Here is a 15,169-nt window from a genome sequence, read left to right as displayed (position 1 = left end):
ATGGGAACTGTTGTTGTTGTTGTTGTTTAGCCGTTTAGTCATGTCTGACTCTTCGTGACCCCATGGACCAGAGCACGCCAGGCACTCCTGTCTTCCACTGCCTCCCACAGTTTGGTCAGACTCATGCTGGTAGCTTCGAAAACACTGTCCAACCATCTCGTCCTCTGTCGTCCCCTTCTCCTTGTGCCCTCCATCTTTCCCAACATCAGGGTCTTTTCCAGGCAGTCTTCTCTTCTCATGAGGTGGCCAAAGTATTGGAGCCTCAGCTTCAGGATCTGTCCTTCCAGTGAGCACTCAGGGCTGATTTCCTTCAGAATGGAGAGGTTTGATCTTCTTGCAGTCCATGGGACTCTCAAGAGTCTCCTCCAGCACCATAATTCAAAAGCATCCATTCTTCGGCCATCAGCCTTCTTTATGGTCCAGCTCTCACTTCCATACATCACTACTGGGAAAACCATAGCTTTAACGATACGGACCTTTGTCAGCAAGGTGATGTCTCTGCTTTTTAAGATGGGAACTGTAGTTTTCCCAAAACAGAGCTTAAATGCACAGAACCCTGAACAAACTACAGTTCCCAGGTGGGGAAAGGAATTCCTTTCAGAAGTTAAGAAGAGGTTACAGGATCAGGCCACTGGCCCATCTAGTCCAGCATCCTGTTCTCAGCGTGGCCTAATGAGAAAGCCACAAGCAAGACCTGATAATAATAATAATAATAATAATAATAATAATAAGAAGTTATTATTTATACCCTGCCCATCTGACTGGGTTTCCCCAGCCATGACAGCGCTCTCTCTCCTCCTGTGGTTTCCAACAACTGGTATTCAGAAACATTCACTGCCTCCAACAGTGGAGGCAGAGTAGACCCATCATGGCTGTAATTTACCCCTCCCAGAGCTACAGCTCCCTTTGCAAACTACAGATCCCAAGATTCCCTGTGGGGATTCATGTGCTTACACACACACACACACACACACACACACACACACACACACTGGGCAGCTTCCAACACATATAAAAAACATAATAAAACATCAAACATTAAAAACTTCCCTAAACAGGGCTGCCTTCATTTTTTTTTTTTTTTAAATAATATTTATTAAAATTTTTCAAAAATACAAAAAATATCACTTTACGGGACTCCCCCCTTCCCCCACCCCTACCATATTCCCCTTTCATATTGTTGGCCAAACAAGTTCCCCATTCAAATTGAAACTTAATTTGTTTTACAGTAAAAAAAAAAAAGAAAAAAAAAAAAAAAAAAAAACCCAGTGTTCTTTCCCCAAGACCCACCCCATGTCATTCCACAATTTCCATTTTTTAATAAAAGAAGCACCCCAGATAATAGAAACAGAAAAGGTAGAGAATAGAAAAAATATAATGAATAATAGACCAATTCAGCAAAAAATAACCAAGTTGGCAAGCCTTTGGAGTTTTAGTTCTCCCCCCCCTGTCCCCGGTTTAATTTCCCCCTGACCATCAACCCCTGGTGTCTGCCTGGAATTCTTAAGACCATAAATCACAACTTTTCCCCAACTCCTTGCTGGCTTTTTCTTTTTTAAAATTAAAAATAAATTTTTTTGAAAATCAAAATTATTATTATTATCATTATTTTTCAAAACTTTAACTTCAGTCTTTAATAAAACTGTAATAGAACTCCCTCCATTGTTCTTTCCAGGTTGTAGTCTGATTTCCCTTTGTTCCGCTGCTAAAACGTTGTAGTTCGAAAGTTTGGTAAGTCTGCAGGGATGGTTGTTATTCAGGGGCAAAACCTTACGTTCAGTCCCTTCCTTTCTTCAATAGAAAAATCTATTGTCTCCTTTAAAAAAACAAAAAAGAAAACACCCTGAAGACGAGATGTTATTTCCGTTTTGCAGCTTTCCCAGAAGATAACCAGTCCTGTAAAGTTCCATTGGTGTTTTTCCACTTTCCCAATCCTTGTAATGTCCCGAAACTCCTCAAGGGGGATTGTTGTATCTTTGTTTCCTCTAATCCAAAAGTCAATTTGTTATCCATATTCGCCATTTTGTATCCAAATTTTAACAAGTTGTAGCAAATTGTATCAAATTTAACCAGCCAAGTTCTCATAATAAAATCCACTCCGCTTTTCGACTTTGACAGCTATTTTGACAGCTGTCAAGATCTCCGACTCCTTTCACCAGGCTCTCTCTTCAGTCACCCCGGTTCCCAGGGGGGGGGGTTGCGTTTCCCTTCTCCAGTTCCTCCTCCAGCACAGTTCTTGTAGTTCCCCATCGTGAAATTTTGGATTTTTATCAGCAATGCAAGCCTTTTTGGGTCTTGGTTTCCCCGTCCTTGTTTTGGAAAGTTTACAATAGGGAGGGGACTGACTTCCTTTTTGGATCCCCCCCGCTCGTATCCAATTCGAAAAAAAAAAAATTTTTTTTTCCTCCTTTTGAACCCGATTTCCAAATTTACTCACGGGTTGTTGTTGAAAAGTCCGAATTTTCAATGGAAGAAGTCAGCGCTCTCCGCCGAATGGCATGCGGCTTCGCTCAGCAGGGGAAGCAGAGAACTCAAGGCACCACGCTTCTCCCCGGCACCCGATCCGTAGCCTTTAAAAAGGCTCCTTCACGAGTCGGGAGGGCGCTAACGGTGCAAGCCGAGTCTCCATGTCCACGGCCTCCGTGGCCGTGGTTTCTAAGGGTCCCCGCATCGCCGGTGCGGTAGAACCCAGCCCCTGCCGAGCAGACTCCCTCCGGAGCTCGGAGGGAGTCCGCCATTCGGCGATGGCGCCAACCCGGAAGTCTAAACAGGGCTGCCTTCAGATGTCTTCTAAAACTTGTGTAGTTGTTTATCTTTGACATCTGGTGGGAGGTCATTCTACAGGGTGGGTGCCACCACCGAGAAGGCCCTCTGCCTGGTTCCCTGTAACCTCACTTCTCACAGGGAGGGAACTGCCAGAAGGCCCTTGGAGCTGGACCTCAGTGTCCGGGCTGAGCGATGGGGGTGGAGACGCACCTTCAGGTACACAGGGCCAAGGCTGTTTAGGGCTTTCAAAGGTCAGCACCAACACTTTGAATTGTGCTTGGAAATGTACTGCGAGCCAACGTAGGTCTTTCAGGACTGGTGTTATAAGGTCCCGGCAGCTGCTCCCAGTGCAAGTCCAGCTGCTGCATTCTGGATTACAGACGTACCTCGGGTTACATACGCTTCAGGTTACATACGCTTCAGGTTACAGACTCCGCTAACCCAGAAATAGTGCTTCAGGTTAAGAACTTTGCTTTGGGATGAGAACACAAATCGTGCTCTGGCGGCGCAGCAGCAGGAGGCCCCATTAGCTAAAGTGGTGCTTCAGGTTAAGAACAGTTTCAGGTTAAGAACGGACCTCCGGAAGGAATTAAGTACTTAACCCGTGGTACCACTGTAGTTGTAGTTTCTGAATCCCCTTCAAAGGTAGGCCCCACAGAGAGCGCATTGCAGTACACACCACTTGATTTCACAAACAGAACTTTACAAAAGTGTCTTGTGTGAACACAGCTTGGGCTGACCACTGTCCTTCAGCCTAACCGACCTCACAGGGTTGTTGTGAGAATAAAATCAGGGAAGGGGAGAAGAAGGCTTGTGTGTCCTGAGCTGACGGGTGTTGTCTTCTTCTTTGGCGATCACTCATAGCCAAGTCAGATTGTCTTCCATAAACACGGTTTTAACAGTGAGTCCGTAAGTGACTGTTGAGGCCAGTTATGGATCGACACATCCTTCCACAGTGGGGGCATTGGTTTCCGTGTGGGAGTTGATCATGGTGTGGATTTGCCAAGTGTGCCTTCCTCCTCGCACGTTTTCCCTTGCATCCTGAGTTCAAGTGTCTTCAAAGCCTATGACACTTTTGGTAAAGGCTGTTCTCCAACTGGAGCGCTCGCAGGCCAGTGTTTCCCAATTGTTGGTGTTTATACTACATTTTTAAAGAATTGCCTTGAGAGGGTCTTTAAACCTCTTTTGTTGACACCTACTGGCATTATGCTTTCCATTTTAAGTTCGGAATAGAGCAGTTGCTTTGAAGGCGATAATCAGGCATCTGCACATGACCAGTCCAACGAAGTTGATGTTGAACAGGTGTACAGGTGGGAAACTAATGCAATTGGTAAACGGCAAATTGACACCCTGCTTCTTCCGTTACAGGTGAGGCACCTGGAAGCATGGCCTACACCGGCTCCCCCTATGCCTCCACCATCTTTGCCTTCTGCCTCCTGACCGTCTGCCCCACGGACTCCCTCGACCCTGGGCCCGCCGCTCCCCCCAGCCTCCCTGAGGTGGGCAACAGCTTCCCAAGCCGGGATGCCTGGCCGCACCCGATGATACGGACCACGGTGCACCACCGCGGGCACGGCGGCCTGGGCAAACACGACCGGGCTCATTATGGCATGCCGGCGCCCAGAGGGGGCAGAGAGGGGCCCGGCCTGCGGGTGCTGAGCTGGCCGGCATCGGTTGACGACCCGGGGCGGACGGACCGGCCCGCGGGCCTCCGGCAAAAGGATGTTTTCCTGGGATTTGAGTTTCCATATCCCGATCAGGAAAACCATGCACCTGGGTCCGAACGGGTGAAGAAGCAGAACCGGGACCACAGACGCCACAGCCGGAGAGACAGGTTGAGGCAGCACAGAGGTATCCTTTGAGGGGTGATGGAGGGTTGCCTGTTTATATACGATACGATATATACGATATCTTTATTGTCATTGTCCCATACAGAACAATGAAACTGAAAATCTACATAAAACATTCAAAAAACCCTAAAAACTCTGAAACCCCATTTTAAAATACACTATACTACACTACACTACACTACACTACACTACACTACACTACACTACACTACACTATAAAAACCCCTAAAAACTCTGAAACCCCATTTTAAAATACACTATACTATACTATACTATACTATACTATACTATACTATACTATACTATAAAATAAAGGTAAAGGTAAAGGGACCCCTGACCATTAGGTCCAGTCGTGACCGACTCTGGGATTGGGGCGCTCATCTCGCTTTACTGGCCGAGGGAGCTGGCGTTTGTCCGCAGACAGCTTCCGGTCATGTGGCCAGCATGACTAAGCCGCTTCTGGTGAACCAGAGCAGCACACAGAAACGCCGTTTACCTTCCCGCTGGAGCGGTACCTATTTATCTACTTGCACTTTGACGTGCTTTCGAACTGCTAGGTGGGCAGGAGCAGGGACCAAACAACGGGAGCTCACCCCGTCGCGGGGATTCGAACCGCCGACCTTCTGATCGGCAAGCCCTAGGCTCTGTGGTTTAACCCACAGCGCCACCTGCATCCCTTATACTATAAAATACACTATACTAAAAAATACACTATACTATAGAGACCCCTTATGCTGCGTTTAGAACCAGAATTGCATTTGCAATAGGGAAGTTTTTAATATTTAATGCTGTACAGTGGTACCTCGGGTTACATACGCTTCAGGTTACAGACTCCGCTAACCCAGAAATAGTACCTTGGGTTAAGAACTTTGCTTCAGGATGAGAACAGAAATCGTGCTCCGGCGGCGCGGCGGCAGCAGGAGGCCCCATTAGCTAAAGTGGTGCTTCAGGTTAAGAACAGTTTCAGGTTAAGAATGGACCTCCGGAACGAATTAAGTTCTTAACCCGAGGTACCACTGTATCCCTCTTTTCCAAGGACAGTCCCAGATTTCCGGCAGCGGTCCCAGCTTCCTGCTTTTCTTTAGGATGTCCCTGTTTTCATCGGAGGGCATGCCACTCCCTGCCTCTCAGCCTGACCTACCTCTCAGGGTTGATGCGAGGCTAAAATTGCATTGCCCGGGTTGTTTTTCTTCCCCTCAGACGAGAACTGCCCATAAGAGCAGATCGGAGGAGCCCTGCTGGATCACGCATGCCAATGGCCCGTCCAGTCCAGTATCCAGTTCTCACAGGGGCCAAATTTCCCCAAGAGACCTAGGAATCCAGATAGACTGCCCCTGGACTTGGAGGTTCTATAGGACTGTTAGAAGAGCCTGTCTCCTGGATCAGCCCTAAGGCCCATTTAGTCCAGCATCGTCTTCTCACCGTGGCCATACAGAGGAGGCCTGAAAGCAGGGCTCTCCCCGGTCCTCTCCTGTGTTTTCCGGCAGCTGGTGTTCAGAAGCATTACTGCTTCTGACTGTGGAGGCAGAAGACAGCCGTTGTGCCTAGCAGCCATCGAAAACTTCCTCCTCGGAATATACTCGGAGTTGAGAGTGGATTTCATGCTCTTTATTCAGCTCATAGTGGTGAGGAGGAATGGAAGTTCCCCCAGAATGTCTGTTTTATATACAGTGGTACCTCGGGTTAAGAACTTAATTCGTTCTGGAGGTCCGTTCTTAACCTGAAACTGTTCTTAACCTGAAGCACCACTTTAGCTAATGGGGCCTCCTGCTGCCGCCGTGCCACCAGAGCACGATTTCTGTTCTCATCCTGAAGCAAAGTTCTTAACCCGAGGTACTATTTCTGGGTTAGCGGAGTCTGTAACCTGAAACATATGTAACCTGAAGCGTATGTAACCCGAGGTACCACTGTACATTATTTACACAATGGACCCACGTGATTGGCTAATTCCGGGGTTCTCCTGTAGGCCAATCAGGTTGCGGATTCACTTCCACCTGGAGCTGGGGTGGGTGGCTCCTGCGGACCAATCAGACTGCTGCATTCTGGGTCCTATTGTTCTAGGACCAATCAGACTGCTGTATTCTGGATCCTATTGTTCTAGGACCAATCAGACTGCTGCCTTTTGGATCCTATTCAACTCAGTACATAACACTCCTCCTTTGTGCATTTGTCTAATTCTCTTTTATGGTTTGCTGGCAAAGCTCTTTCTGATTTGCAACAGGCAGCCTGTAGGGCACAGGTTTTAAAGAGTGCCCTTTCCTTCATTTTTTAAAATTATTATTATTGCTTTCAAAATTAGTTTACAAAAGAGTTTACAATATAAAGAGGTGGGGGAAACAGCAAGGAACATCCTTGTAATATTAAGGAATAAGGTAGACTAGATAAACAAGAATGAAATCATCAAGATTAAAAACATACCAAAAAAAGAAAGGAAAGAACTCACAAGATGAGAACTGTCATTGGACAGAATGATTTTATTTATTTTTTGCTAATTTTCTTAATTACAATTCTTAGAGACCCCGAAAATGGTTAGCATGATAAATTATCTCCCATTATTTTTCATTCCTTTTTTAAAAAAGAAGCTCATTCTTGTTCAAAACCTTTAAAACCTTTTTCTTCTTGCTTTACCCATAAAATCAAAGATATCTTGTTCAGTGTTGCAAAATCCTCCCTTTTGATTTGCCATATTTAATATTCTATATTATTTTAACGAATGTTGAATATTATTTTATTTGCATAGCGTATATTGTATTATGCATATTGTCTGATTTATATGATGTTAGCTGCTCTGAGCCTGGCTATGGCCGGGTAGGGCGAGATACAAATAAATTATTATTATTATTATTATTATTATTATTATTATTATTATTATTTTAAAGCCATCCAAGCTGATGGCCATTGCTGCCTCCTGCAGGAGGGGGTTCCACAGTTTAACAGGAAACGTATCCCCCCCATCCTGAACGTTTCAGCATTCAACTTCAACGCAGGAAGGGCGTTATTATTTTCTCTCATTACGACGTTATGTATTTTTGTGCTTTTATATTGTAAACTCCCCCATGATGCTCGGATGAAGGGTGGAATAGAAATTTATCAAGTAATAAAAAGGATAACGGGACGTCTGCGGGTTCTTGCGCTACGAGAGAGGGAGAAGAACCTTTTCTCTGTCCGATTTTTCTTTTTGCTCTGATTTCGCACTCTCAACCTCCTGCAGGAAAAGCCTCTGACCCAGGTCCAAGCGCCCTGTACAAGAAACCCGAAAGCTTTGAGGAGCAGCTTCAGACCCTTCACGGCGGGGAAGGGTCTTCGGCCGGCTTGCCTCCCACCTCCTTCCTGGGCCCCACGGTAAAGACATCCACCGAGGAGCCCCCTGCCCTCCACGCAACGTCCGCCCGGCCTCGGGTGCGAGTCAGGCAGGAAGGCGACGTCATGCCCACCCTGGACATGACGCTCTTTGACTGGACTGACTACGAAGATCTCCGGCCGGATATGTGGCCTTCGATCCGGAAGAAAGGTGTGTTCTGTTTTATCATCTCCTTTTTGCGGGGTGGGTGGGGGTGTAGTTCAGAAGGTCCCGATCCCTAGGGGACTCCAGGTTATTTATTTCACAAAAATTTTATGCCGCTTGATTGCTTTAAAAAACAACAACCAAAAACACCCTCGAAGCAGTTTACGGAAAGAATAAAACAATAAACACCCATACGGTGGTACCTTGGTTCTCAAACTTAATCCGTTCCGGAAGTCCATTCCAAAACCAAGGTGTGCCTTCCCATAGAAAGTAATGCAAAACGGATTCATCTTTTCCAGACTTTTCCAAACAAACAGCAGTTTTAACATGAATTTTACTATCTAATGAGACCATTAATCCATAAAATGAAAGCCATAAACAATGTACTGCACTATAAAATAAATAAGACAGTATTGTAGATGATAAAAATTAAAATTAATTTTTTTCTTACCTGCACTGATGATAGTCCATTTCTGCAGTCAGTCAGTCAGTCAGTCAGTCAGTCAGTCAGTCAGTCAGTCAGTAGCTGAACTGGGTTCTAGGTAAAAGTAAAGGGACCCCTGACCTGACCTGACCATTAGGTCCAGTTGTGGCTGACTCTGATTGGCAAGTCCTAGGCTCTGTGGTTTAACCCACAGCGCCACCCGCGTCCCTGAACTGGGTTCTACACAGTCACAAAAACAAATGAACCGAAAAAGCCTTTTAAAAAAAAGCAGCAAAATAAATAGCAAAACCAAAAGTGCCAAATACAATGGTACTTGGTTCTCAAACTTAATCCGTTCCGGAAGTCCGTTTGACTTCCAAAATGTTCAAAAACCAACGCATGGCTTCTGATTGGTGCAGGCGCCCTAGAAACAATACCTGACAACCGCATCGGACATTCGGCTTCCGAAAAACATTCGAAAACTGGAACACTTACTACCAGGTTTTTGGCCTTTGAGAACCAAGGCGTTTGAGTACCAAGGCGTTTGAGAACCAAGGTACAACTGTACTTAAAAACAACTATGGGAAATCTTCCCAAAAATAATTAAACTCGACAATAAGCTAAAAACCAGATTAAAACACACACCAGCTGGACCGAAGAAATACAGTGGAGGCACCTGCCTAACATCAATAGGCAGGGAGTTCCAAAGTATACTATCAATGCTAAAAGAGGGCTGAGGGTCTCATACGTTTGTGAACAACCTTCCTGGGCTCATTTCCCGGCAGTGGGTGGGGCCAGAATGAAAAGTGGGTGTGGCAAGAGGCAAAAGTGGGTGGGGCAATGGATGGGAATCCTACCCATGTAAAACGCAGGTCTTTATACTCCACTACCCCCCCCCTTGGGACGCTGGTGGCGCTGTGGGTTAAACCACAGAGCCTAGGACTTGCCGATCAGAAGGTCGGCGGTTCAAATCCCCGTGACGGGGTAAGCTCCCGTTGCTCAGTCCCTGCTCCTGCCAACCTAGCAGTTCAAAAGCACGTCAAATGGCAAATAGATAAATAGGTACCGCTCTGGCGGGAAGGTAAACGGCATTTTCGTGCGCTGCTCTGGTTCGCCAGAAGCGGCTTAGTCATGCTGGCCACATGATCTGGAAGCTGTACGCCGCCTCCCTCAGCCAATAAAGCGAGATGAGCGCCGCAACCCGAGAGTCGGCCACGACTGGACCTAATGGTCAGGGGTCCCTTTACCCCCCCCTTTCTCATCCTTTCTCGCTTTCTCCCCCGCTAGACAAACAGCGTGGTAAGAACGGGGGCAACGAAACCACCCCCGCCGAGGGAGAGTCCTGCGACCATCACCTCGACTGCCTCCCAGGTGAGCAGCAGCTTTCATGAGGACTAGCGCCGGTGGAGGCAAGCAGAATTGTATGTGAGGAGAGCAAGCCCCCCCGCCCCTCCTCAACCAATCCAGAGGAGCGAAGACATCCACACCACGGCTTATTTGAAGCACATGACTCCCCCCAAAGCACCCCTCATAGTTTACCCCTCATAGAGGCTCCCAGCACTCTTAACAAACTATAGTACCCAGGAGTCTGTGACTGTATCTTGTGGATGATCCCAATCTTCAGGCATTGAGGGGGTTCCTGGTTAACGGAGACTGTGGTGTCTTTAGATATATGGTTTTATTTACACCTGCAACCTGAGCGTGGGATGGAAGAGCTAATGGCATTAACAAGCCCAAAAGATTCTTGCTTCCCCATTAGGTTTCCAGGGGAGCACCCCAGGTCCGGCATGGAGCAAGACGTATCTCTGTGTCTCCAGCTTCCAGCACCGGCCAAAAAAACTCTCACGCAAATCACAGTCCCCCTTGGCCTGTTGTTCTCCATCTTAGAATACAGTGGCTTCCATCCAGGTGAGGTAGGAAAAGGCCCACCTATTTGTCTCCATGGCAACAGAGGCCACTCTTTTGAGATGCAAGTGGTGGGTACTTAGCTGAGCTGCTAAAGCTAATCATTATCTTGACCGGATCCAGACCAATTCTCCTGTAGATTGTAGTCTCCCATACGCAGGATCACAACTTTAATAATAATAATAATAATATTTATATCCTGCCCTCCTCAACCGAAGCTGGGCTCAGAGCAGCTAACAGCAATAAAAGTAACACAGCATTCTAAAATCGATATTCTAAAATCAATTCAAAATCAAATGGCAACCACTGGGCCAGAGTTCTACGAGGATCACCAAAGGAGGGGTCAGCCTGTGCCTTGGCCAAAGGCCTGGTGGAACAGCTCTGTCTTGCAGGCCGTGCGGAAAGGTGTCAAATCCCGCAGGGCCCTAGTCTCTTGTGACAGAGCGTTCCACCAGATCAGGGCCACAGCCGAAAAAGCCCTGGCTCTGGTTGAGGCCAGAGATCCCTTTACCAGGGACCCTCAGAGGTCATCCAGACTGACCCCCCAAAAAAAACCCATAACACTGTGGTCCATTTGCAGCTAGAGAATAGAATTTGAATGCTTCTTAACTTCTTCCCTCCTTGCATTGGCAGGATGTTGCTGTGATCTACGGGAGCACCTTTGCAAACCCCACAACCGTGGCCTTAACAACAAATGCTACGATGACTGTATGTGCACAGAAGGTGAGGGCTGACGCTTGCCTGGTGGGAGAGGGTTGAAGCTGTCCCCCTCCCCAGTGACACAGAACTGGGGAGCACCAGGAAACCGGGAATTATGTTCATGTGTGATGGGGGTGTAAATATGTACAATTTTTCTGGCATAGCGTGTTTAAGGAGATAACATAAATCATTGGGTTCTAGAGCGGGCATAGGCAAACTTGGGTTTGGGATGATGGGAATTGTAGTCCCAAAAGATCTAGAGGGCCGAGTTTGCCTATGCCTGGTCTAGAGGTAGCATTATTATCAATTTACGATGGCGTGGAAGGTTTGCAGGCTATGAAGGACTTGCTCACAAATTTATTAAAAGCTGCACGCATTATGATAGCTAGGAAGTGGAAGGGACAAGCCAAATATAAAAATGGAATGATGGTATAAAGAGGTGTGGGGGATATAGCTATGAATGATAAATTAACATGTGCCATTAAGGTAAGATGGGGAATATGCAGGAGAAATGATTTCGAGGAGATGTGGAAGGTGTTTGTCGAATTCGTACTGTTAAAACGGAAAGGCGTCAAACCATTGCAAGAGGTGTTGAAATTTCGGGAGGTTGGGTAATTACAATGGAATGGTCTCAGTGGTGGGGCGCACATTTTTATTCCTATTTATTTATGATTAATACTATCGTTCTGCCCGGACACTGAGGTCCAGCGCCGAGGGCCTTCACGTGGTTCCCTCGCTGCGAGAAGCCAAGTTACAGTGAACCAGGCAGAGGGCCTTCTCGGTAGTGGCACCCACCCTGCGGAACGCCCTCCCATCAGATGTCAAAGAGAAAAATAACTACCAAACTTTTAGAAGACATCTGAAGGCAGCCCTGTTTAGGGAAGCTTTTAATGTTTAATAGGTTATTGTAGTTTAGTGTTTTGTTGGAAGCCGCCCAGAGTGGCTGGGGAGGCCTGGCCAGATGGGTGGGGTATAAATAATAAATTATTATTATTATTATTATTATTATTATTTGTCAAAATGAAATAATAACAAGAAGGGGGGAAGCACTGGGGAGCAAGCGTCTCCTATGGGGGGCTCAAATGAGTGAGGAGTTGCCATCAGACGCTGAGAACAAGGCAGGGCCAGCGCAGCCACAGAGGCACCTGCTTAGGTGTGTCAGCCTCACTTTCAGACTGGCCTACCTTGCAGGGTGGTTGTGAGCATAAAATATGTGTGGAGGGGAGGGAACGATGCTTTTGATTTATTGACTGGAAATTAGATATCCAGTTAGACCTTTTAAATATTGAATATCAGGGGTAAAAATCTGTTTTTTGTTTTCCTCGGGAGAAAGTTGATTTCTCCTTGGGGTGAGGGAACGTTGAATTTTTTCTCATCACAAATTTGCTGTTCTCCTCACTCAAGGCCTCCCCCTCTCTCCCAATTTAGGCCTACGCTGCTACGCCAAATTTCATCGCAACCGCAGGGTGACCCGGCGAAAAGGCCGCTGCGTGGAACCGGAGTCCGCTGATGGAGATCAAGGATCCTTTATTAATGTCTAGAAGGGTACCAGGGTGCTTTCTCTGGGCCTGGAAGAAGGAGGAATTAATTTATAACTAGTGTCACCCGGGAGGGACACAGACCAAATGACTCAGACGCTGTAGGCTAAGCTGGGATTGAGACAAGTGCATAACAGGGGAAGATTTTCAAAATTCAATTGCAGGGGGCCGGGGCACACGGCCCTTCCAACTCTTCGATTTTATGCTGCTATGAAATCTGGAGGCACAATTTTACATCTCCCCAAAGGATTTAGCAGATTTGGTCTGCTAAAATTAAGAATTAAACACTCTCAAGAGCATAGCTGTCAACTTACAGATTTGAAAATAAGGGACCAGCAGCCTCGAAAATAAGGGATCAGCGGCCAAAATAAGGGATTTTAGTCAACCAACTGAAATACGAAGTTAAAAGGGACCAGATAATTTTGGAGAGCAGCGCTGGTTTTTAGCCCTTCGTTTCCAGAGGTTGCTGCTCAAGACACCAGCTGATGAAACACTGCAATTAAATAACTACAAGCAGCAACCACTTTTCACGCAAAATGAAGTCCAAGCTACGAAGATGCTGCTGCAGTTCTGTATCTTTTCTCTCGTGCTCCATCTGCAGCTCTCAGTTCCATCAGGCGGGGTGGGAGGAAGGGGGGGGGAATAGCGCCCGAAGTAAACCCGCAGATCAGACTATCCATGCTAGTCTACCACTACAAATCTATGGGAGAAACGCTTGCAGTCCTTCCTCCGCTTTCCCCCTCTATGCTGAACCCTTGGAACACCAGCCCGCGCCTCCGCCTCCTCCTCCTCTCTCTCAACTGCTTTCTCTATGGTTGCCCTCGCTCTCCTCTCAAGGCTCCTCAGCAATTCATAGGCCGTACCAGGCTGCCCATCTCATCCGGGTCCTTCAGTGGCACAGCCGCAGCACAGCCTAGCGGGAGCAGGGAGGCCGGCAGGGAGGGAGAGGAGCTGCTTCCTTTGAAACCCGGGAAATTTAAGGGACATCATCAATAAGGGACAGCAGTGGGACACGGCGCTGGGATAAGGGACTTTCCCGCCAAATAAGGGACAGTTGACAGCTATGCCCAAGAGGAGCTTGCTGGAGTATGCCTGTTGCTGCTCTTTCTGAGCCGCTGTTCCTGGAGGAGAGTCCCCTCTTTATTGGAGGCAGACTCCTCTGGGAGTGTCTGTATCGGGAGCGATTGAATACTATAAGCACACAGACCTACACACTCAGTGAGCCATGGGGCAGAACGCTAAACTTTTGTTGGAAGCTAGAGCAAGGAATCAGCAAGAGTTGCACCCCTCTCGTGTCAACTGGGAAGTCTGGAACAAGGAATAAATCCTGCAGCCTGAGCTGTCTGCTGCAGGTCTGCTGCACTGAGACTTTGGCTTGTATACAGTTGGGCGTACCGATTGGGGTGTATGTACCAGAACAAAGAGACACCTCATATACATGTGCAGGGACCCAATCCAAGCCAGGCACTGTTACAACTGCACCAATCTGTGCAAAGGACCCCAAATCCAGAAGGGCACAGACATCACTCAAACGATGCACCACGAGAATCCGAATTTCACACCCCGTGCGTTTGATCAAGCCAATTCCTAGTACTTTTGCTTATTATCCATTCGTTTGCAAACATCAATTTGCTTCTGCTTCCTATCAGTCGGGAGAAGGTCTGCAAAGTCCTGCCCCATCTCTTCACCCAGAGCTTCCTGTTCATTGCCAAGCTTACCTCCATCAGGTCTAGAAACTTGAATCCCAGCAGCCACGGCATGGCTTACGATCACCTGGTTCCTAACTTCCTCCCTCCTTCTCTTCCAGGACGTCTCTTTTTTTAAATCAATGCAGCATTCCCTGCCGGCTTTCAGCGTCTAATTCATTTGGTTAGCACCCTCAAATCTCAGTTATTTATCATTATTTTAGGAGGAGTTTGGGGGGGGTCCTTTGGTGGGGGAAGGGGGGGATATTTGCCTCGTGAAGAGCATAAGAACGTTTCTGGTTGCAGGGAGAGGATCGCCTCCTGTTACCCCTTTAGTCAATGCCGTGATGTGCTTGCATGTTCCTATTTTGATGAGATGTAAATAAAGAGATAGTTATCCTTCACACAACCGCATCCGGGCTCCTTTTTCTTTGAACAATCAGATGAGCTTGCTTCAAGCACACTCACCCCCCCTAAGATCTGGGCTGTTTCACAAGTGCCCTCCTGCCACCCTCTCCCACCCAGCCAAAGTGGCCTCGCACTTTGCTTTCAGAACCTGTGCTGCCCTTCAACATTCTGTGACCAGTCCTTTCTCCCTCCCTCTGCCAGCAGAGCATCTGAAATATACTCGGAGTCGAGAGTGGATTTCATGCTCTTTATTCAGCTCATAGTGGTGAGGAGGAATGGAAGTTCCCCCACAGTATCTGCTTTGTATACATTATTTACACAATGGGCTGCACGTGATTGGCTAATTCCGGGATTCTCCTGTAGGCTAATCAGGTTGTGGATTCACTTCC

At 47.2% G+C, this 15,169-nt stretch overlaps 1 protein-coding gene across 3 annotated transcripts in view; it reads left to right on the top strand.

Annotated features, from left to right (window-relative positions):
• Nucleotides 1-14,781, top strand: part of DRAXIN (dorsal inhibitory axon guidance protein) — a 31,322-nt gene extending 16,541 nt beyond the window's left edge. For all 3 annotated transcript variants that reach the window (XM_083629592.1, XM_083629591.1, XM_083629593.1), the window contains exons 2-6: nucleotides 4,135-4,617; nucleotides 7,828-8,127; nucleotides 9,833-9,916; nucleotides 11,084-11,173; nucleotides 12,578-14,781. In XM_083629592.1, the coding sequence (XP_083485718.1) occupies nucleotides 4,152-4,617; nucleotides 7,828-8,127; nucleotides 9,833-9,916; nucleotides 11,084-11,173; nucleotides 12,578-12,690 (1,053 nt within the window). In that variant the 5' untranslated portion in view covers nucleotides 4,135-4,151 and the 3' untranslated portion in view covers nucleotides 12,691-14,781. The remainder of the gene's footprint in view (nucleotides 1-4,134; nucleotides 4,618-7,827; nucleotides 8,128-9,832; nucleotides 9,917-11,083; nucleotides 11,174-12,577) is intronic.
• The last annotated feature ends 388 nt before the right edge of the window (nucleotides 14,782-15,169 follow it).

The sequence above is a fragment of the Podarcis filfolensis genome (assembly GCF_964270895.1).
Source record: "Podarcis filfolensis genome assembly, chromosome: 8".
NCBI classification, from domain to species: domain Eukaryota; kingdom Metazoa; phylum Chordata; class Lepidosauria; order Squamata; family Lacertidae; genus Podarcis; species Podarcis filfolensis.
Note: the sequence above shows the minus strand (reverse complement) of the source record. Positions and strands in the feature narration are given on the sequence as shown.